Here is a 20,372-nt window from a genome sequence, read left to right on the forward strand (position 1 = left end):
ATCCGCGGATTTGAATCTACTCTTGCCGATCCAACGTATGAGAAGCATATGCTTCTTAGGATTAAGATCATACAACCACGATATTCTCCACCATAACCTAGTCGCAGAGTACCCTCAGACTCTCTCCCCTTTTGGAGAATCTCGGCGCAGCAAAACATAAAACTCCTGCAAAGAAAGCTTATACGATACTTACAGAGAACTTCTCCTTCTCTTCAAAATTTAGCGGTGTATAAGAATGAAGAGATAGCCCCGCTTCCTCGCGTCTTCCTTCTGGTGTGAATCCACTGCGAATATCGCCTGATCAATTTTCGGTATTTTCATTCAGGTCTAATTCAACATGAGCGCAACGGCGCCTTTATCGCCGGAGGTTGCGGCCGAAACGAAGGGTCCCACTATCGTCGCCGTCAACTGCATCGTCACTGCTATCAGCACGACTTTCGTCTTCGCCCGATTATACGTTCGTTTGGGGATGATGAAGAAGTTTCAACTCGATGATGCTTTAATTTTGATCTCATTAGTAAGTTGGAACAGCAAGTCCGGTGCTGTTTAGATATTTCGACTTACCAAGATGCAACTCAGATTTTCGGATGGATGGTCGTCGCCTTCTCTATTGTCTCCGTGCAGTCTGGAAATGGAGCCCACGTATCTACGTTAAATCCACAACAAGTTTCCGGCGCCATTCTCTGGACGATGGTTGGCTTCATTCCGGGTGTCTTGTCTTTCAGCGTCCCTAAACTTGCAGCCATCTATCTTCTAACGGGACTACTGGAACCTTCGAAATGGCACAAGCGATTCCTGTGGACGATGGGTATTTCGTGTGTAATTTTCCTCCTGGGCTGCGTTGCTATCCTCTTTGGGCAGTGCACTCCATCTAGGGCTCAGTGGGACTTGACCATCACTGAGAAGACTTGTATCAGCCCCTGGATTTTGGTCAACTACTCCGAGTTTGCGGGAACCTTTTCCGGATTTGTCGACTTATACTTAGCTGCGTGGCCAGCAACCGTGCTGTTTTCATTGCAAATGAACATAAGAAAGAAGATAGCGCTGTGTTTTGCCCTTGGATTGGGTTCAGTGTATGTCTTGAAGGGTGCCCTTAAAGGGAGGATGGGATAGTTTTTACTAATAGTTCACCAGTGCCTGCATTGTAGCCATCTACAAGACGACGCGACTCCCTGGTCTAGCAGATCCCGATTTCACATGTTGGTTACACCAAACCCCTTTATTGGCCGCTTAGCTAATCCGTTTAGACGCCACATCCGACTTAACAATTTGGACTTGGTAAGCTCTTTACACTTCATATATGTAGTCCATTCTCCTAATTTCATGTAGTGTCGAAGGAGCCTCTGTTATCATTGCAACATGCATCCCGATCTTGCGACCATTAATCGAAATGATATTCGGACGGCGTATCATGGGTAGTACGGGGGATCGTCAAGGCTATAAGAACTACGGAACATCTAAAAGCAACAACACCAAGGACGAACTCGAGATGAACTCACGTCGGCGCAAGGTCAAGGGCCCGTACGATTTAGAAACGAATATCCAAATCGGAAATGATGGAAGTCAAGACGATATCCTGCAGGGCGATAACTCAAAGACAGGGGCAGACGGCATTGTACGCACCCAGTCAGTTACAATCCTATATGGGGAGGGAGAGAAGACCAATGAAGCGCCTTTAGCGAAATACGAAAATTGGAAATAGATGATTGGTGCGCCGGTTTCGCGTTCACATGTATGGGCATTGTCTATACGTTGACGCTGGGCATGCCGTACTGTGGTCATCTATGGATATCAAGTCTCGAGACTCTAGTAATGTTAAAAGTTTGGCGTTGATTGTATTGTATATTACGTGTTGGAACAATATTTGGTCAAAGGAGCGTAAAAGTCTTACAAAATCTATGTAAATATAACCTACTTACAGAATTAGCCTACATCATCTAGGTTACTTAGTTCACATTCGTCCCAGATCCGGGGATAATCCTATGTTTCATTCTCACGCGATAATATTGCAATTTTTATCTGTTAAAAGGTAATCCTAACCTAGTATTTAACAACCATATATCTCAAACATGAATATTATTATAGGTATTTAACTTAGGTTGTAAAATTGTGGTGCTAAGTGTACCTATGTTGAATATAACGTTGGCTCGTATGATAAGATATCTGCATTAAAAGTTGCCTCTATTAACTCAATGTCTTCCAGGTTTTTAACGTGCTAGTTAACAAAATTCTCCTAGTCCGCCTGTCACACAATTCACTAAGCATTTAGTTCATAATAGCGACCTCTCCCCACAAGGTAATTGTACCATTCACTAACTAGGGGATTTTTATATCACTGACAAGTCGAGTATGCCGCAGCTTAGCTTCTTTCAGTATAAGCCAATAATAAGTACGTGCAATGGTTCGGTTCGCTTACCGACGATTTTTCGATGTGTAAGTTTCATCACTAGCAATACTACCTTGACACGAATTTAATAAGCAATTACTAAAGAATCTATGCGGGTATGCATCGTACATAAACCCCTAGTCCCCTACAACCAGGGATATGATAACAAACGACATTCAGTCTTGCAGGGACTATTGTCAGACTCCTGTTGGCCCACATGTCGCGAAGACGGGGATATTGAAAGTTTTTTAGGTATGTACATAATGTTGGATAGTTACTGGTAGATAAACTACGCTAGTGGGTGATCTGTTCAGCATCTCTCCACATAGCTGTCTAGCAAATCAAAGGAAATAATTGCGTACCATGTTCGACGACTTTCAAGCTTTGACTTGATCGACCATCTGATAAAATAGATTGGGACTCAAACCCCGAGCTTGCCCCTGAATCTTTTTGAGTTCTTATCCGTACCAAACTTCATAGGGTTAGTACAAGGTCGCGGAAACGGCTGTGCTGATTTGTGACAAGGGACTGATCATCCAAAAGTCTAGGTTATTAGTAAATATTATTTACATACCAGGCTCAACATCAGACTACGAAGCCAAATGGGTCTTCAGTGGGTCGGGATAGCCTCAAATTATTTAATACCCACCCAACCAGAAAACTGGCTCAATCATAACATGAATGGTCTCGATTGGGTCATATCAGCGAGATCAATTATATCTCAAATCAAGAACCGATTTGATCGCTTTGATACACGCTTAATCAAGGATATCAGCGGAGCATGCCAACCCATGGTGTCGGGTCCGAACCTGACAGCAGACTCATGTGGCGCCAGCAGCTAGAGTCGACCCACCAGGTCCGTATGACATCCAATCCGAGTGGCTTATCAAATGCGTACATAACGAACGTCCTACCACGATGATCTAATCCTTGGTAGAAACATCAGTACTATGTACAGTATGTACATAATCTAGCAGGGCCATCTCAGCGGCAAAGAAGACCCGCGACTGGGGGACGCGTAATGAAGCTGAAAATTCATGCGGGTTACATTTATGCAGATCCTGATTCACGACAGTTCTCGGCGGCTGGGCGGGTCCTCCATATCCGAAAGGGTTTCCCAAGCGCGTCGGAGAAAACCCTATTGGCCGATTAATTTCTCGGGATTCCTTCAATCTGTAAGGATTTCTATCAGAGTAGGAGATCTTGAAATAGTCGAAAACTACGGCAAATATACAGGTGTAAACCCCCTCAATTGCGGTTTCAAATTCAAGACCGCCAACTGATAGAAAGTTGCACTACTGTACACTAAACAATACCTTGATATTTTGACCGCAAGCGTCCTGTCAACTTCGGGATAGCCCGTCAACACTTTTCCCTATTGCTCGTAGTCGGAGCGGCTTCTCCGGTTATTCAGTGGGCGACAAGGGCTCCGACTCAAGCCCGGGTGGAGAGTGTCTGACCGCGGCGGAGCTCTCGCGTCGTAGAACCAATGAAAGGAGGACGGGCGATAAAGACGCATTATACTAGTATACTAGGTGATACGTTCTATTTGCTATAGCTTCATCGTCTCGAATAAGCTATGCTTAAATGGTAATGATCGAGACTTTCGTAAACAGAAATACGATGCTGAGCCACACAGGTCATATTCGACTTCAAGGACATCCATGTCGGAGTTGGTATCCTTTAATCGTGAAGCTTATTCCCGGACATTTTGACCCCTTACGAGCTGTGGCCTGTCATACTTGCAAATTATTTGATTTTGGTTACTCTTGATACTTAGCCCCTTAGATACCTTGAGGTTTAAAGTGTCGGTTGGCATGTGATATTATTTCACCGCAAAGGGGTACTAGTAGAAAAGGGGCGCGTACGAAGGGAGGCAGAAATTTACAATGATAAGTCTCGATAGAATGGCCAGCCATCGGGCAGTTACTAGTGCAGATAGAACGACTTAAAAAATTACACAATAACGTTCTCACACAATTTTCTCCGGGTATGGGGAGCAATTACCTTTTACAGCGGGTTTCGGGATTTATCTGCCTCAACTGTGACGATTGGGTACCAATATCTTGGGTCAGTTGTGTTGGTATATCTGCAGCAGCCTACGGGAAATAAATAAATCCTTCGAAGGAATGTATTCCCCTTACATACCTACACTAGAATTCCTACTGTCGTATGGGAGCCCGCGGGACCAGAGTCTCGGGACACATAACAATGCACTGATGTCGTATCCCACTCACATTGTTAATTCTGTTGGTATTTCCTTTGTCTTGACGTACAATAACTACCATAGATTATCCGAGACAAAGAAACTTCTTCCTAATACTTCCAAAATAAGTACCTAGGCATCTTCCTCAAACGACTTAGTTCGTACGCGAACAATAGCATTGTTACGCGAAGTTTCTGAGAAATAGATGGTCAGTATTATTCCGTCCACGAATATATAAATGCGCCATCAACCGAAGGATTTTGATGGTAAAATTATCAAATGCTAATACATAATCAAAATGTCTTCTAATAGTTCAAGCTCTGCAAACGAAGAACACCCTACCACGCAATGTACGGCAAACCTGAAGCACATCTTCCGTCGCGAAATCATATACGAAAATCTGCCCCGTCACATCCAATTGATGATCCTCGAGGCATCCGCGATAGAAAGTAAACTCGTCGAGCTATTTGAAAAGCCCAAGGACTCCGACTCAACCCAGGCTCCTGGACTATCTAGGGAATACTTACATCTCTTCAAAGAGTACAGTTGCATTGTACATAAAATCGATGGCGCACTTCGTGATATGACCAATCATAGTGTTTCTCCTGAAATGTTAATACGGTGGGCTGTCCTGATTTACAAGACAACGGAGTCTATGATCCGTGCACTGCAATTGCTAGCCGTCGTTCATGTTGACGAGGAACGTCCCGATCGGACACGTCGCGACATTGACGATGCTTGCAAGGCGATATTCATGGCCTACGAACCTATAGATAGAGTTGAAGAAGAGATCACGTATTACTGTCCTCTTGAAGCAGAAGAGTTGGCTAGTGTGGCTCAAAATACGGATATTATCTTTAGGGCTGCTCGCCCCCCGTCACCTTCCACCAGCGATGGATCCGGCGACGAAGGATATTTTTTGAGTGATTCAGACGACACAGACGATACAGACTTTCCAAGAGATAATAATGGATATATAAACTTGGACGAGTACGAGTGTAGAACAGAGGGTGGACGTATCTATTTAGAACGCAAGGAGAAAGTTTCAGAGCCAGGCGCCCATACCGATTAAGAAAGGGGTGAGTATTCCATCCTGATGAAACCGTCGCATCGTAGTATGACGTAAATTGAATATGATACTATTATATTTGTGCATTTCCTATTTCCTCTTGAGTGCAACCGTCTCTTATAAAGATTTGTTGCCGTGATTGGCCAATTATCAAAGAATATATCTGAAACGCCTACATATGTACGTAATGAATAGCAAAGGACCAGTTCGACAGGATTATATGTGCTGAGAAACTATTGAATGTATGGATCTATCATCTAATAGAAAGTAATTGATTAGTAAGGAAAAGGGGATATATGACTAAGCAGAATTCCCCTTTCGTTATCGATAAATCTGTTTATGTAATAACTACGTATTTTCAATCAAGTTTATTTCCAGAAAATTGAATCCAAAATCCGAAAATACCCACGTACTTTGCTACGAGAAGCTATTCGCAAAGCTCACAACGCTTGCGGTATTTGACCCAGTACGCTCATTTCATAGCGACGATGCGAGTAGCCCGATGCATTCCGTCGCAAGGAAGATCGCGGGTCAATCGAGACCGCAATTGAGGTTTGTGAGCCTTTGGTCTGCGAGCCCGCAAGCCTCTCTTCTCCGGCGATCATATGCTACCACGAAGCTCGACTTGCCTGCCTTAGACCGAAAATGGCGTCGGCCAATACCAAAGCGGGGAGAGAGCTCCAAGCCGGTCGAAGACTTGAGACATGAATCTTCCAACGATCGCATGTATATCCTCTCCATGTTTCCATATCCTTCTGGCAATCTCCACCTCGGACATCTTCGAGTATATACCATTGCCGATGTTATCGCTCGATTTCGAAGGCTACAGGGTCATGATGTGCTACTACCAATGGGCTGGGACGCCTTTGGGTTGCCTGCTGAGAATGCAGCAATTGAACGTGGCATTGATCCGGCCGTATGGACAAGGGACAATATTGCTCGTATGAAAGAGCAGCTTGAGTGTATGAATGGGAGTTTCGATTGGTCGCGGGTTCGTTCATATATACCATTACATAATAGAGCACCGCATGTTAATTGCCATGTAGGAATTCGCAACCTGTGACCCAGAGTTCTACAAGCACACCCAGAAGATATTTCTACTCCTTCATAAGCATGGACTCGTAAGCCAGAAAAAGGCGACTGTAAACTGGGACCCTGTAGACATGACAGTGTTGGCAAACGAGCAAGTCGACGCGGACGGCCGGTCGTGGAGATCAGGCGCGAAGATTGTCCAGCGTGAGCTCGAACAGTGGTTCTTCCACATAACCAAATTCCAGGAATCGCTTTTGGAAGATCTGAACAAGCTAAGTGTAGACGAGGCTTGGCCCGAGAGAGTCTTGACTATGCAAAAGAACTGGCTTGGACGTACTGAGGCCGCTTATTATGACTTCGCCTGCAGCAAGAACGACGAAACGGATAAGAATTGGCTAAAGATATACACTACAAGGCCGGAAACTATATATGCCGCCCAATTTATCGCTCTCTCGCCTCAATCACCCATAGTACAACAGATGGCGCAAGATGATTCGAAGCTACAAGAGTTTTTAGAACGCGTTAAGGACCTACCTCCAGATACTACAGAAGGATATCAAATATCGCAGCTAAAGGCGACCAGCCCACTCACCCTTTCGACACAAGCCCCAGAACAGAACATATCACCTCTTCCCGTCTTCGTTGCTCCTTATGTCCGAGGAGACTACGAGACCGGGGCAATTATGGGAGTTCCTGCCCATGACGCGAGAGATTTTGCATTCTGGCAAAGACACTGCCCCGAGATACCTCTTAAGTATGCCGTTTCGCCGGAGCCCGATGGGTCTACCGAAAGCCTCAAAAACGGCCCTTATCTAGAATCCGGATATTGTACCCCCCTAACTGGCTCGTATTCCACGATGCTCTCTAGCGATGCTGCGAAGCAAATCATTCACCAGATCAAGAATGCATCAAATTTCGCACAGAGCAGTACCAAATGGAGAATCCGAGACTGGTTAATCAGTAGACAAAGGTACTGGGGGACACCAATCCCTATCGTGCACTGCTCTACATGCGGACCTCAACCTGTTCCAGATGATCAATTGCCGGTCACCCTGCCCAAAGTAGACGCTCATTGGGAAGATGGTCGTGCCGGAAACCCGTTAGAGACTGCGACGGATTGGGTCAACACCTCTTGTCCTAAATGTCACGGCCCCGCTAAGAGGGACACCGACACGATGGATACTTTCGTAGATTCCAGCTGGTATTATATGAGGTTTCCGGATCCCCACAACTCAGAAGCACCTATCTCCAAGACCTTAGCCAAAAGCTATCTCCCTGTTGATGTTTACATTGGCGGAGTCGAGCACGCCATTCTTCACCTCCTCTACGCTCGATTCATATATAAAGCTGTTGTAGACCTTCTCGGGCTACCTGTAGATCCATCAAAAGAACCATTCAAGCGACTCATAACGCAAGGTATGGTGCACGGAAAGACATACTCAGACCCCGATAGCGGGCGCTTCTTAAAACCGGACGAAGTCGATCTCTCAGATCTCTCCAAACCGAAAGTAACAGCATCAGGAAAGACCGCGACGGTTTCATTCGAGAAAATGTCAAAATCGAAACACAACGGCGTGGACCCAACTACATTCATCGCCAAGTACGGATCCGACGCCACCAGAGCGCACATCCTCTTCCAAGCACCCGTCGGCGAAGTCCTGAACTGGGACGAGGATAAAATCCTAGGTGTCATCAGGTGGCTACGACGCGTCTTCGAATTCATCCAAAAAGTCCCCAAAGCAACAGACATACAAAACGCCACCACATTCAATGGTGAAACGTACTTTCAAAAAGAAGTGAAGGCGGGGTCGCAAAAAACAGATGATAAGAATGTCGTGTCACAACGGGCTGCAGATGCGGAAGTGTGGCGCGCGACACAGAACACGATTATTTCCGTGACTAATGCGATTGAAAAGGTGTATTCGATGAACACTACCGTTTCTAGTTTGATGGAACTCACCAACGTCATTATTAAAAACCAAGATTCTACCTCCGATGTGATTAAACGCGAGGCTGCGTTGCTGCTTATACGCATGATGGCGCCGATCACACCCGCGATCGCGGAGGAATGCTGGAGTATTCTGCAGCCAGGTGGTGGTAGTGTCTTCGCCGATTCCTGGCCCGCGCCGGATAACTCCCTGCGACACCTCGGTCCGAGCCGGATTAATTGCGCGGTTCAGGTCAATGGGAAGTTGAGGTGCGTGGTTGAGATACCGATGAAGCCGGCTGGGATGGCGGATGGGAGTGAGGAGTTTCTCGACTGGGTTAGGGGGGAGATACTTAAGTCCGAGGAGGCGAGGGGGAAGTTGGTGGGCGAGAATGATATCATGATGGCGCGGAAGGTGTTCTCGGTGAAAGGGGGGGCGGTTATGAATTATGTGGTTCCGAAGGTGAAGGGGAGGTAGAGGAGAGGTACAATAAAAGGGGTGTTGGGTAGGTATATAGGGGCGTAGGTAGATACGAGAAGATACCCGGCTCAGTGCTTAACTAGATGCGTATTCTCGAGGCTTATAGTGTCTACCGCTCCCTATACAATAGTCCTTATGCTCAGAGTGAAAGAGGTTCGAAAAGGAGACATGATATTTTCCTCCAACCAACCAAAATGCCCACTCTCCGAAATAGTGGGTCATTTGCAGCGCTTTTCCGCAAACCTCGAAATCCCAAAATACCTTTCCAGCTCAACATCCAGGCGAGAGAACAGATTACACCAACCCCGCTCCTCAGGGACCTAAAACCCAGTAATCCAATCCGGACCAGGCGAATGCCCCGCCTGCCGCCGTCTCTACTCCGGCGCGCCCACCGCACCTCGCCCCATCTCGCCGCACTGCTCCCCGTGTGTAGGGACCTAGGCTCGGCGCGCAACGAGCTGCGATGGCTTCGCGAGTATGTGGTTAAAAAGTTTTCATTACCTACCCCAACCCATAAAACCCAAGTCGGCAGGAAACCAGGAGCGCTAGAGCAAGACTTATTGCTAGGACACTTGTGTCGGAAGAGAGGCGCGGGTGTCCCGCTTCAGTATATCCTAGGCACGCAGCCGTTCGGCGATTTGGAGATTAAATGCCGGCCCGGCGTGCTGATACCTCGGCCTGAGACTGAGGCTTGGGTTCTGCGGGTTGCGGATATTGTGCGTGGGGATGTTGAAAGGGGGAAGGGGTTGAGGGTTCTGGATCTGTGTACGGGGTCCGGGTGTATTGCGCTGTTGATGTACTCGCTTCTGCGACGGCGGTTCCCTGGATTGAGTGTTCGGGGAGTTGATGTTGAGACGAGGGCTCTTGCGCTTTCGAGGGAGAATTTGGCGTATAATACGCGCCTTGGATTACTGCCGAATGTAGGGGAGGGTGTCGGGTTTGAGAGAGCGGATATCTTCTCTGCGGAGTGGCTGTCGTCGCTCCTTGAGCGGTATGAACTCGGGAAAGGAGTAGGCGCGGTGGATATACTGGTTTCTAATCCGCCGTATATTTCTACCCGGGGATTCAACCACGACACAGAGCGTTCGGTGCGCAAGTACGAGCCTAAGCTCGCTTTGGTGCCTGCTCCATCAGCAAACGCCGTATTATATCCCGAATGCCAGCCAGAAGACATCTTCTACGCTAGAATACTAGACGTCGCCAAGGCTCTCCGGTCGCGATTCATCGCCCTCGAGGTTGGCGACTTGGCGCAAGGACTTCGCGTGGTGCAGATGGCGCGGACTCGGTTCGAGAGCGCTGAAATCGAAATCTGGAGAGATTGGCCCGATATGAGCGCAAATGATGACGAGCCGGAGAACGCTAAGGTCGACGGCGTTGAGGTTCTCATTAGGGGTAGTGGGCATGGCAGAGCTGTGTTTATTCGCCGCTCCGTTTAACCTTCATACCGGTCTCTAAGCAAGTTCTTCGGGCACAGGTCTCGTTTTTATGTGCACGCTATGGAATCATAGCCTTCATCGCATCTTTAAGCCAGACATACGACGATTCCCAACCCGTCTCAATATTTACAGAATATTACACAGCTGTATATCCAGTGCCATCCCGCAAGACCATATTACCAATACCCCACCTCCTTCAAGGCTTAGTAAACCGATCAAAAAACTCCATAATAATCTGCGAAGCCTGTATATGCGTCGGTCCCTCCCCCACCGAAATCTGGGAGAAGTTGATCTCAGTCGACGCCCAACAATGTCCTATCCGCAACACACATCATCAGCAAACGACAATTCCACAAAAGGAGAGACCCCAACCATGAGACAGACAGTTAAAAAATGAACTCACCCATATCCTCAACCTTCCAATGCTGCAACCCCCCCTGCACACCGCCACACCCCCAACTCACATGCACCACATCCCCCCCAAAGCTCTCCTCAACCGTCTTCCCCCCATCAGCACACCCGTTCCGCATAGCCCACCACCCCAACCACGTCTCAATACCCGGTTCCTCGCCTCCCTCGCCCGCGCGCCCGGCATAAAACACACTAGCGTCCGCGCCGCCGTGGATCTCGAGCACGGGGATGGGAGTGCGTGCCGGAGTGCAGTTTCCGTGCGCCGCGTCGTTGTCCGTGTAGAAAGACCCGGAGGCAGGCGCGAAGGCGGCGAAGTGCGAGCTTAAGGCGCTGCAGGCTATTGTGTTGACGAAGCCGCCGCCGATGGATATCCTGGAGCCTACCTGTTAGTGCTATACCTAGACTGCCCAGTGGATTTTATGGAAGGGGGACTCACCCCGTGGCGTAGATCCGGCTGTCGTCGACGCAGTACGAGTCCCGCACTGCGTCGAGCAGGTCTGATACGAATTGCAGGTCCTCCGGCACTGATACTTCGGAGTAGTTCGCTCCGGCCCAGGCGCCCTTTATGGGGTTTAGTTACTTGGGTTATAAGAATGGGAGGGGGATGACTTACGTCTACGCCGTTGGGGTAGACCATTATTTTCTAGGTGTGTTAACAGTTGGTTCGTGATTTGGGTATCATGGGTAGATATGTCACGTACATCACCGCTGAACCGGGCCTCGCTCATCTTGGTGTCTGCTTCGAAGAACAGCCCGACGCTGCTTGAGCCATGGAATCCTAGAACGACTGGGTATGCCGTTGTTTCGCTATAGTTAGCCGGGAGGTGGACCGAGTAGCTTCGGTATCGCCCGCTGCTAGTGAGGCCGAAGTATTGTGTTATGTTAGGGAGTGGATGGCTTTTGCCACAACCCGCTGTCCCTGCTGCGGCAGCGGTAGCTGCGATGCCCAGAGTGGTCGCGATAGCCGTTATGAAGTTAGTGGACTTCATCGCGAAGATGGCTCGTTCTGCCCCAAAAAGACTAGATATTCGAAGGATAGCTCTCAATCATCTTGAACATATTTAGTTAATCCAGGGGTTCATGTTAATAAATGATCTACTGACGAAAGGCGATCGGCGATACTGATCTATATTTACCAATCACTTACCGAAGGATCGCATGTGATAGGTCAAAGCTACCAGGTCTTGGCCACCTGCCCGAATAGTAAAGTCAGGGCTACGATGTTTGGTTGGATGGAGTATTATTAGGGGTCATCACGCATGTAACGTCATTCCATTCATGAGAAATCAACATTCGGACTTGATTGATTGAGCAAAGTAACCGTTAACAGAAAAAGTAGACCTTTTTGCCCCTTTTCATTCCCATGCCTTTCCCGAGATGGAATATTCCATTGCCATGCTTTCATCGCGTACAGAGAAAGACCGTCACCCCTTGAAATCAACACGAAGTTCTATCAGCCATTCCATCCTTGATTGAAACCGTCGACGTATGGATTGGGTCGTGTTGTGAAGCCGTTAAACCGTGAACCATGAGCCGTAACCGTAGAAGTAAACTGTCCGCCGAATCATTCCCGTAAGGAATCTACTGATTTACATAGGCTCGCGGCAACACTAGATAACCTAAGACAACGACGCCGATTATCTCAAAGCCAGTGACATTTCTAGCGCGCATTATCTGGGCGAACGAAATGATAGCCATGAGGTAGGCGCAGATGATCTGGTTCAGCATGAAGACCGCGATCACAGTTGCCGAAACGAAGCGTGCGACCGGGACGGCCTTTCCTTGAAGCTGAAGCATGTAATCATGCTCTTGCGTGGCTAGCTTGACCGACAGGAACCACGCGCCAGGCAGAATCTGCATGGACATAACGAACGTTGCCACTGCTGAGGCGCTGTGAAGAAAGGCACCCACCCAGGTTCGGAAGATGGGTTGGGGGCGTGAGATGTTGAGACAGCCGATGAACGAAGGAGTAGTGACGATGACTAGATCCCGGAGTTAGCATTTGAATCATTGAATATCGTCTCAAGTTCTGCTGGAATCTGAAAGTAATCAAGCCATCAACTAATACACCACATGCGATGAGGTGGGGTGTCGTCCATACATCGAAACAGAGATTGACGTTAAAAAAGAACGTCACAGGCAGCAATAATTATAGGTATCAATAAAAGAAATAAACCAGAACTTACCCGAACGGAGGTATACCAATACCTGCATCACAACAACAATTGCTTTGAAGCGCACAACAGGCTCGTCTGACTCCGCGATAAGCTTAGGGATGATCGAGAACACGCCATGGTTAGGGTACACCAAACCGGTAATATGGAAGAAGGTCACGACGCCCACAGAGACGGCACCGAAGACCCACGAGAAATACATCCAGCGGATGAGCGAGCGGAAGGATCCGCGCGGGAGGAAGGGACGGGGAGGGTCGCGGATGAAGGCGATGCCATCGCCGTGAACGGGGCAGATTCGCTGTAAAGCGTTCATGATGAAAGATTGCGCGAGTTGCAAGTTGGTTGTTGTGAGTGAGGAAATTTGGGAGATGAGGAGGAAAGGTTTTGTGAGAGGGTTTGAGGTGTGGGATGTAAAGGACAAGAAGAATTCTCTGGATGGTGGGGAGGTAGATGAGTACCTAGTAAGATAAACTATGCGGCTTATACTGGAGTCGCGGCTCGTAGAAAGCGGCTGATACAGAGTTGACTACGGCGCTGACTTGAAGAGTCTGCTCGATATGAAGCTGGTTAATTAGACTCGTCTCAGGGGTATGCTGGCGGCCGTCATGACCAGCTTTGAGGCGACGACGACTGCGTTATGGATACAACATTATGGGATAAATATTCATAGGCATGTCATTGTCTCTGGTGGGGGAATGATAGTCACAGAGAGGGAATTCAGTCTATTGGTTAAAGCTGATAGGATCATGTTCTTGTTTACCCCTTTTAACTCCAGTTTCCCCTTTTTATGCTTAAAGCACATGATCATATAACATAACTCAAAGATAAACATGACAACAGGAGTAATATCCATATATGTTCTATTCTGTTAAGTCTTTATCTGTTTATTTAAGGGGGCACACGGAGGATTTGGTGAGTGTTCTATCATTGTTAATTTGTGACCAACAGATGTCATGGTAGTGGTGGTATTCCAACTGAAGTCCCCCTATTCATGAGTTAACTAGAAATTCTATTAGGATCAACTTCAACATGGTAACGTGAGTTGTGAACTGTTATTTAGGAGACTTGGACAATACTTGGTCAACTTCTTAAGCATACACCCCCCTTAGATCAGATTACATAAGCTGCTGTGACCGGAATGAGGTAATCAGAACTATCCCCTATGTTCCACAACCGGCATTTCACCTACCATAATATGTGTATATTACCCCACATAGGCAGGGAAGAGGATACTTTGGCGCACAGTCTAATATTGTAGAGGCATCAACCCAGAACTTCACATCGAACAACAACCACCTCCCCATTTCTCGGGTAGAGAAAAGACTTCTCCTTTCCCCATACAGCGCACAGAGAGAGATTATCTCTGCTAGTAGAGTCCCATGGCAATGAGAAAAGCTCCTCAAACTCCTTTTCAGGGGTAACACTCGAGGCAGATGAAGTCGGGGTGTCTATATTGTTGTTAGGTCTAGGTCTTGAGGCAACGATGAATCTGCCCGAGTCTGAAGGAATCTTCCAAGAACAGATGGAGAAGTTTCTAGAAAGGAATATGAGGCGATTGTCTGACTGGAATGACAATGGAAGAACGATCTCAGATGATATGTCTTGCGGCAATACGGCTGGAACTCTCAACGGTGAAGGCGTTGATAACTTAGACGTTTCGAAGTAATGGTGACCTTTTTCAGTCACATTGTTGTCCCGATGCGACTTTTGGACTAGTATGTGTCTTTTATCTTGAGTGGCGATGACTTGATCAACTTTCAGCTGCTCTGAGGAACCCGCTAGCCATGTAATATAGAATTGCTTCTCAATTAAGTCCCAGCCCAGAACCTGTGTATGTTCAGGGCCGAATCCAATGATTAGTTCTGGGTTCTGAGGGTGAACAATCCACTTGCATTCAGCAATCCTCAATTCAGCTGAGTGAACTATTGAGAATGATATGAGCGAGATGGTATGGACAGTGTTTGAGGTAGATACCAATAGACAACTCAAATCAGGTCGGAAAAGCAATTGCGTAATCGGCCCTTTCGTTATATTCCTTACTGAAACTTCTGCTTTGGTTACCACAACCAGCTCTGGAGACCTGTCGTCCGTAGTTACCGATATGATGAAGACCATTCGGTCAGTGTCGGAGAAGCAGAGGTACTTTCCATCATAGCTCCAGCTTATCTGCTCGATGCTCAGAGAGTCTTGAGATGTAAGGGTTTTGAAAAGTCTGTCTTGATGCAAGTCAAATAAATGCACCAGCCCATTTTCCGTCCCATAGCTGTATATGCGCCCTGTGGGTGAAGCCTCAAGTACCGTGATAGGGTCAATTCTCTCAGATAGGTCGTTGTGAGTCAACGGATTATTGGTAAGTCCCTCAGTTTCAATTCCGCCTTCGACATTTTGACGAGTCTCTTCCCCAGACTGCATAGCTTACTAGATAGGTAAGCCCGTATTCAGTATTATAACTTGTCAGAATCTGCGTAACCTTCTAGAATTACCCTTTAATCCCACCGGATTGAAGCATCCTTTTATGCTTAAGTCACTACCTATAATCAACTAGATAGCTTCCTGTTTAGGGCACAGGAATCATCATCCAACTGCATATGGCGTTGGTGGTTAATACTCCCCATACCCCTCTCCTGGCCTATCGCCAAAGCCATGCGCATTAACGATGTAACGTGCATATGGAACTTTTTCTGACACTCCATGGTGTACGTAACAGTTCTCTGTTCCGACGTATTTCCATCGAACCTCCGACGTCATAGACTCGCCGCCTATCTAGATTAAATGTCAGACTTAGCATTACGTCTTTACCTATACATTAATTGGTAGAGGCCAAAGTCGGACGTGGTAGGAACCTCGACCGTTCCGCGTGAGTAGTCGATTCCAATTGCTATTTTAGATGCCATTGTGAATATCTCAACAGTTGCTCAAGGTAGTGCAACGCCGAACTTCGTCAATTGTAATCAGGCGCTCAGATCCGGTGGAGGAATAAGATAGCCACGGTCATCTCTATAAGATCCATCTCTATCCAAATGACTCGGCCGGGCGCCTAGACATTGTTGATAAAGTAATTGGAGTAGTGGTAACGAATAACTAAGTAGAAAAGGGGGTAAGGGGGAGAGGAGAGGACATGACTTGTTAAGCCAAGCACGAATCCTAGGACCGATGGGAGAAATGAAAAGAGCACATCGGCCAATTATTCCAAGAACGAATAGCTCTTTCCCACCACAATCAGACATCAGACAACCTTTATTGAACTTATTTTCAAAGGCGACTACGAGGGCAGGTACGCGTTTGATGGATTGTACTTGAGAGAAAATACCTGGTATCCAATCACTTTCAAGGGCAAGAGCGATTACTAATAAACCGATTTCGTAACTCCGTAACTCCGACGCTCGGAGCTACACACAGTACAACCGGAAACTCGGGAGACAATTAACAAACGAACCGCAGCACACCTATTACAAAAGTCGAGTCGACCAAATTTCCATCATCCTTTAAGCTGACATGGCTATTACTAGAGATAATTGTTCTATGACAGGTCGCGATCCTGTTTTATCATTTCAATGTCTTTGCGACCGTTAGCCAGAGGAGCGTGGAGGCGCGCCGCATCTAGAAGACGAACGAACATCGGAATCCCGATAGCCACGCGGCGATGTTTAAATACGGTCCCGAAATGCCCTGAGCCGACCTGCGATTGCGCTGATACGCCATCGATGCCCTGGGGAAAGGGTATTGATACGAGCGCTAATCTAAATGGCCTCATAGCGTCATATGCGCAACAGGTTCTGATATGCACTGGCAAGGACGATTGGTCGTCGCGGATAGAGGAGGATAACAGCGGAGATAACTTGGCTGCGGACTTGAAAGAGCTGATCGGTCGAGGAGGTGTTTACAGCGACGTAAGTTCTATGACTTGGTTCCAAATATGATATTGTGCTAACGCCTAGTGATTTTATAGCCATTCCATAATGTCTCTATCGTAAACGCTTCCTTCCCCTCTGCGATCTCTAGACGACCGGAGGTACAGACGTCATCCGTCTACCTTGTCCCCAGCTTCAAATACATCCCGTTCCTCCCAAGAGTGTCATTCGACTCCGTACAAGCCTTAGTAAAGGGCTACTTACTGCCGGAGAAGTTACATCCGATGAATGATGGATTATCCCCGATACATAAGGACCGATTAACACGGAAGGAGACGTATCAGCAATTACTATACGGAGTGCGCGATGTAGAGGACGTTCTCGTTCTAATATGCGGGCATGGAGAGCGGGACAAGAGATGTGGTATCTACGGACCCATCTTGCAAGAGGAATTTGAAAGACAATTACCTCGGGCGGGAATAGACGTCCTTCAAGGGCCGGCACTTGACGAAGGTATCACTGCACCGCAACTCTCTGGCACTACATCAGAAACACAAACACAGAACACGGCAAGAATTGCTCAGATCAGCCATATCGGCGGTCACAAGTATGCCGGAAATGTTATTATCTACCTACCGCCAAAGTTAAAGAACAGCGCGGGTAACGAACACCCCTTAGCCGGCCATGGAATCTGGTACGGTAGGATAGACCCGAAACATGTAGAGGGGGTCATTAAGGAGACCATTTTAAATGGCAATGTTATCGCCGACCATTTTAGAGGAGGGATCAATCAAAAGGGAGAGATCCTTAGAATATAGATGTTATATATGTGGGAACACTGCGATGTTATCACGATACGATAGACTCGCGGTCTTGTATGATTATTCACGATCAAACTCCCCGACTCATGAGAAACTTGCTTGGAATGAAACGGAATAGAAAAATTACGACTCTCAAGGGGGTATTTACAGTGAGGTGCCAGACCAGTGCGGACGCCCCATATTTACCTCTGTTATTGACATAACAGCAACTAGGATTTTATCTATTCTACCTCATTCAATTCTACTAGAATCTCAGCTAGAATAAGATTTAAATAATTCCTTAAGCAATTGATTAATATTAATTACTCAACTCTTGAGTTTAAGACGTTGTTGAGTAATGATAATAAGAGATATTTTTTTAGCTGTTATATCGGCAATATATGAAAATATGGGGCGTCCGCACTGGTCTGGCACCTCACTGTAGATGCCATGACTATCTTAGAAGTCGTCTTCATAATTTACAACATAAAAATCACCAAGCCCACTACCTACCTAGTATTCATAGATACCACTTATTCCCTACTGCTTCTAGTCCCTCGTCTATCACTAGAAACCAAATATTCCAAGGAACAAAAAACTACCTCTTTCCAGAGGCGCTGGCATAAATAGGTGATCCACACCTGGCATGACTAAAACGCGGCCGTCACCAGCTGGCAACCTATTAATTTTCATTTGATAACTAAATCCTCTGTTTCTCAAAATTCACTTTCAAGACTAATTCAAGCCAATTCATACAGACGAAGTCAAAACCGAGCTTTTTGATGTCAAATAAATTCTTTTATATATAATAATGAGTTTACATCTATGAATATCTCATTAGCAGCAAGATGCGCCGGCCGGGCGAGACCGAGTCTTCTCTCCGGCTCACGAACAGCCTGTCTTAGACCTCACTCACTTCCCATACGAAACCAGCACCAAATCTCATCCCGCATCCTTTCTCCTAGGACACAACCCTTCTCAGTCCTCTCAGCCCGCCAAAACACCACACCCCAGAATCCTCCACCAGGAGCCCAGCAACCACAACAACACCCAGGACCACACCCCGGGCGCGGCCAACAATACAAGACATGGATCCTCTTCAACCTCGCCGGCCTCAGCGCCGTCATCATGCTCGCCATCGTCCTCAAAAGCGCGCCCACGGAAAAGAACCCCGTCATTAACACATCCTCCTTCAGCCCCTTCACCATAACCTCCAAAGAGCAAGTCTCACCCACCGCCTTCGTCATCACCGTGCGCGCCGGGGACTCCTCCCCAGGAGAAAACAAACCAGGTTCCACAGCCTCACTTAAAGACGCCTGGGCCCACGGCATCTGGTCCGTCGAAACCAAGCAGCCACAGTTGCAAATCGCACGGCACTACACCCCCTTACCCAGCGAACCCAGCAACGACGAGGCGGAACTCCGCTTCCTAATCCGGAAACTGGACGGCGGCGAGATGTCCACGTACCTCAGCAAACTAGACACCGGTTCACAAGTACACCTCCGCGGCCCGCACCCCAGCTTCGACGTAGAGAAACGTCTCGGCTCCGCTTCTAACGTCGTGTTCCTCGCCGGTGGAACGGGTATTGCGCCCGCGTTGCAAGTCGCGGCAAAGTTGCTTGAAACACCCGTCCCGGAGGAGGAAAAGCCGTATGTATCGATCCTATGGGCGAACCGGCGTTCCACAGACGCGCTGGGGCGGGGGGAAGTGTCTGGAGCGCAGGGGACGGTGCAAGGGTGGGTCAAGAGTCTGAGAGGGGACACCGCGGACCGGAAGGAGAGGCGGGAGACCGTGGAGCAGGAGGAGGCGTCGTTGGCACGACAGCTGCGGGAGATGCGGGAGCGGCATCCGCAGCGTTTCCGGGTGGCGTATTTTGTGGATGAGGAGGGCGGGTTTATCGGGGCGGAAGATTTACAGGCTGCGCTCTCGCCACCACCCCCTTCACGCACCCAGTCATCAGAAGAGTCTTCCGCGCTTTCTCCCACACGGTCTATTAGAGAATCCACCCCCCTCCTCCCCCCAGCCTCAACATGCCCATGGCACTCCCCCACCCTCCTGACTAAACTCCCCGACGCGAATGACGCAAGCCGGTATAACATAAACTGCACGTGTGCGCGCGCCGCGCCGAAGAGCTATACCACGGCCCACCCGACCGCGAAGCCGGGTACGAACCTGGTGTTCGTGTCTGGGCCGGACGGGTTTGTGGGCTCGTACGCGGGGCCGAAGAGGTGGTTTGGGGGTGGGGAGATGCAGGGGGTTGTTGATGGAGTTTTGAAGCGGGTTTTGGAGGAGCGGGAGAAGAAGGAGGAGGGTGGGGAGAGGGAGAATTGGATGGTTCTTAAGTTATAGGGGCGGTTTGAGGTGGTTTATGGGTGTGAGGCTAGGGGGTATGGGTGATGATGAGGATACCGTTGTGTGTGTAAAATTAGGCAAGGAAAATATAGAATCGCGTTGCTCCTCTATGGATAAGGGGTGCTTGACTGAGTTCTTCGAGAAGATAGATCGTGTGAATTCAACTCGCAACTAAATCTAGTCGCTCGAATCCCTCCGCAGATTTCTCAAACAAACAGTCAAGTTATAATCCCATTCGAATTAACAT

At 47.9% G+C, this 20,372-nt stretch overlaps 9 protein-coding genes across 9 annotated transcripts; 6 read left to right on the forward strand and 3 right to left on the reverse strand.

The window, feature by feature from the left end:
* Nucleotides 1-337: 337 nt before the first annotated feature.
* GGS22DRAFT_190481 (uncharacterized protein) lies at nt 338-1,702 on the forward strand (the record flags this gene model as incomplete). Its single annotated transcript, XM_047964983.1, has 5 exons — nt 338-517; nt 580-1,073; nt 1,135-1,199; nt 1,248-1,278; nt 1,330-1,702. The coding sequence occupies 5 exons, from the start codon at nt 338-340 to the stop codon at nt 1,700-1,702; spliced, it is 1,143 nt and encodes a 380-aa protein (XP_047817002.1).
* A 3,188-nt stretch (nt 1,703-4,890) lies between these two features.
* On the forward strand, nt 4,891-5,664 carry GGS22DRAFT_190482 (uncharacterized protein; the record flags this gene model as incomplete). The annotated part of the gene is made up of 1 exon (XM_047964984.1): nt 4,891-5,664. One exon carries the CDS (start codon nt 4,891-4,893, stop codon nt 5,662-5,664), a length of 774 nt encoding a protein of 257 aa, XP_047817003.1.
* Nucleotides 5,665-6,055: 391 nt separating this feature from the next.
* GGS22DRAFT_168039 (leucyl-tRNA synthetase) lies at nt 6,056-9,190 on the forward strand. The gene is made up of 2 exons (XM_047962076.1): nt 6,056-6,652; nt 6,708-9,190. Exons 1-2 carry the CDS (start codon nt 6,164-6,166, stop codon nt 9,096-9,098), a joined length of 2,880 nt encoding a protein of 959 aa, XP_047817004.1. The 5' UTR covers nt 6,056-6,163; the 3' UTR covers nt 9,099-9,190.
* Nucleotides 9,191-9,454: 264 nt separating this feature from the next.
* Nucleotides 9,455-10,537, forward strand: GGS22DRAFT_180752 (S-adenosyl-L-methionine-dependent methyltransferase; the record flags this gene model as incomplete). The annotated part of the gene is made up of 1 exon (XM_047963802.1): nt 9,455-10,537. The coding sequence occupies one exon, from the start codon at nt 9,455-9,457 to the stop codon at nt 10,535-10,537; it is 1,083 nt and encodes a 360-aa protein (XP_047817005.1).
* A 196-nt stretch (nt 10,538-10,733) lies between these two features.
* GGS22DRAFT_190485 (carbohydrate esterase family 1 protein) lies at nt 10,734-11,937 on the reverse strand (the record flags this gene model as incomplete). The annotated part of the gene is made up of 5 exons (XM_047964985.1): nt 10,734-10,852; nt 10,941-11,320; nt 11,385-11,509; nt 11,562-11,591; nt 11,650-11,937. The coding sequence occupies 5 exons, from the start codon at nt 11,935-11,937 to the stop codon at nt 10,734-10,736; spliced, it is 942 nt and encodes a 313-aa protein (XP_047817006.1).
* Nucleotides 11,938-12,529: 592 nt separating this feature from the next.
* GGS22DRAFT_190486 (uncharacterized protein) lies at nt 12,530-13,435 on the reverse strand (the record flags this gene model as incomplete). The annotated part of the gene is made up of 2 exons (XM_047964986.1): nt 12,530-12,930; nt 13,135-13,435. The coding sequence occupies 2 exons, from the start codon at nt 13,433-13,435 to the stop codon at nt 12,530-12,532; spliced, it is 702 nt and encodes a 233-aa protein (XP_047817007.1).
* A 537-nt stretch (nt 13,436-13,972) lies between these two features.
* On the reverse strand, nt 13,973-15,834 carry GGS22DRAFT_168043 (uncharacterized protein). The gene has a single exon (XM_047962077.1). The coding sequence runs from the start codon at nt 15,532-15,534 to the stop codon at nt 14,386-14,388; it is 1,149 nt and encodes a 382-aa protein (XP_047817008.1). The 5' UTR covers nt 15,535-15,834; the 3' UTR covers nt 13,973-14,385.
* Nucleotides 15,835-16,528: 694 nt separating this feature from the next.
* Nucleotides 16,529-18,078, forward strand: GGS22DRAFT_168045 (Sucrase/ferredoxin-like-domain-containing protein). The gene is made up of 2 exons (XM_047962078.1): nt 16,529-17,012; nt 17,072-18,078. Exons 1-2 carry the CDS (start codon nt 16,677-16,679, stop codon nt 17,789-17,791), a joined length of 1,056 nt encoding a protein of 351 aa, XP_047817009.1. The 5' UTR covers nt 16,529-16,676; the 3' UTR covers nt 17,792-18,078.
* A 240-nt stretch (nt 18,079-18,318) lies between these two features.
* GGS22DRAFT_168046 (uncharacterized protein) lies at nt 18,319-20,345 on the forward strand. The gene has a single exon (XM_047962079.1). It carries the CDS (start codon nt 18,599-18,601, stop codon nt 20,120-20,122), a length of 1,524 nt encoding a protein of 507 aa, XP_047817010.1. The 5' UTR covers nt 18,319-18,598; the 3' UTR covers nt 20,123-20,345.
* Nucleotides 20,346-20,372: the final 27 nt, after the last annotated feature.

Source organism: Annulohypoxylon maeteangense (assembly GCF_022496945.1).
Source record: "Annulohypoxylon maeteangense strain CBS 123835 unplaced genomic scaffold GGS22scaffold_13, whole genome shotgun sequence".
In the NCBI taxonomy this organism is placed as follows: Eukaryota; Fungi; Ascomycota; class Sordariomycetes; order Xylariales; family Hypoxylaceae; genus Annulohypoxylon; species Annulohypoxylon maeteangense.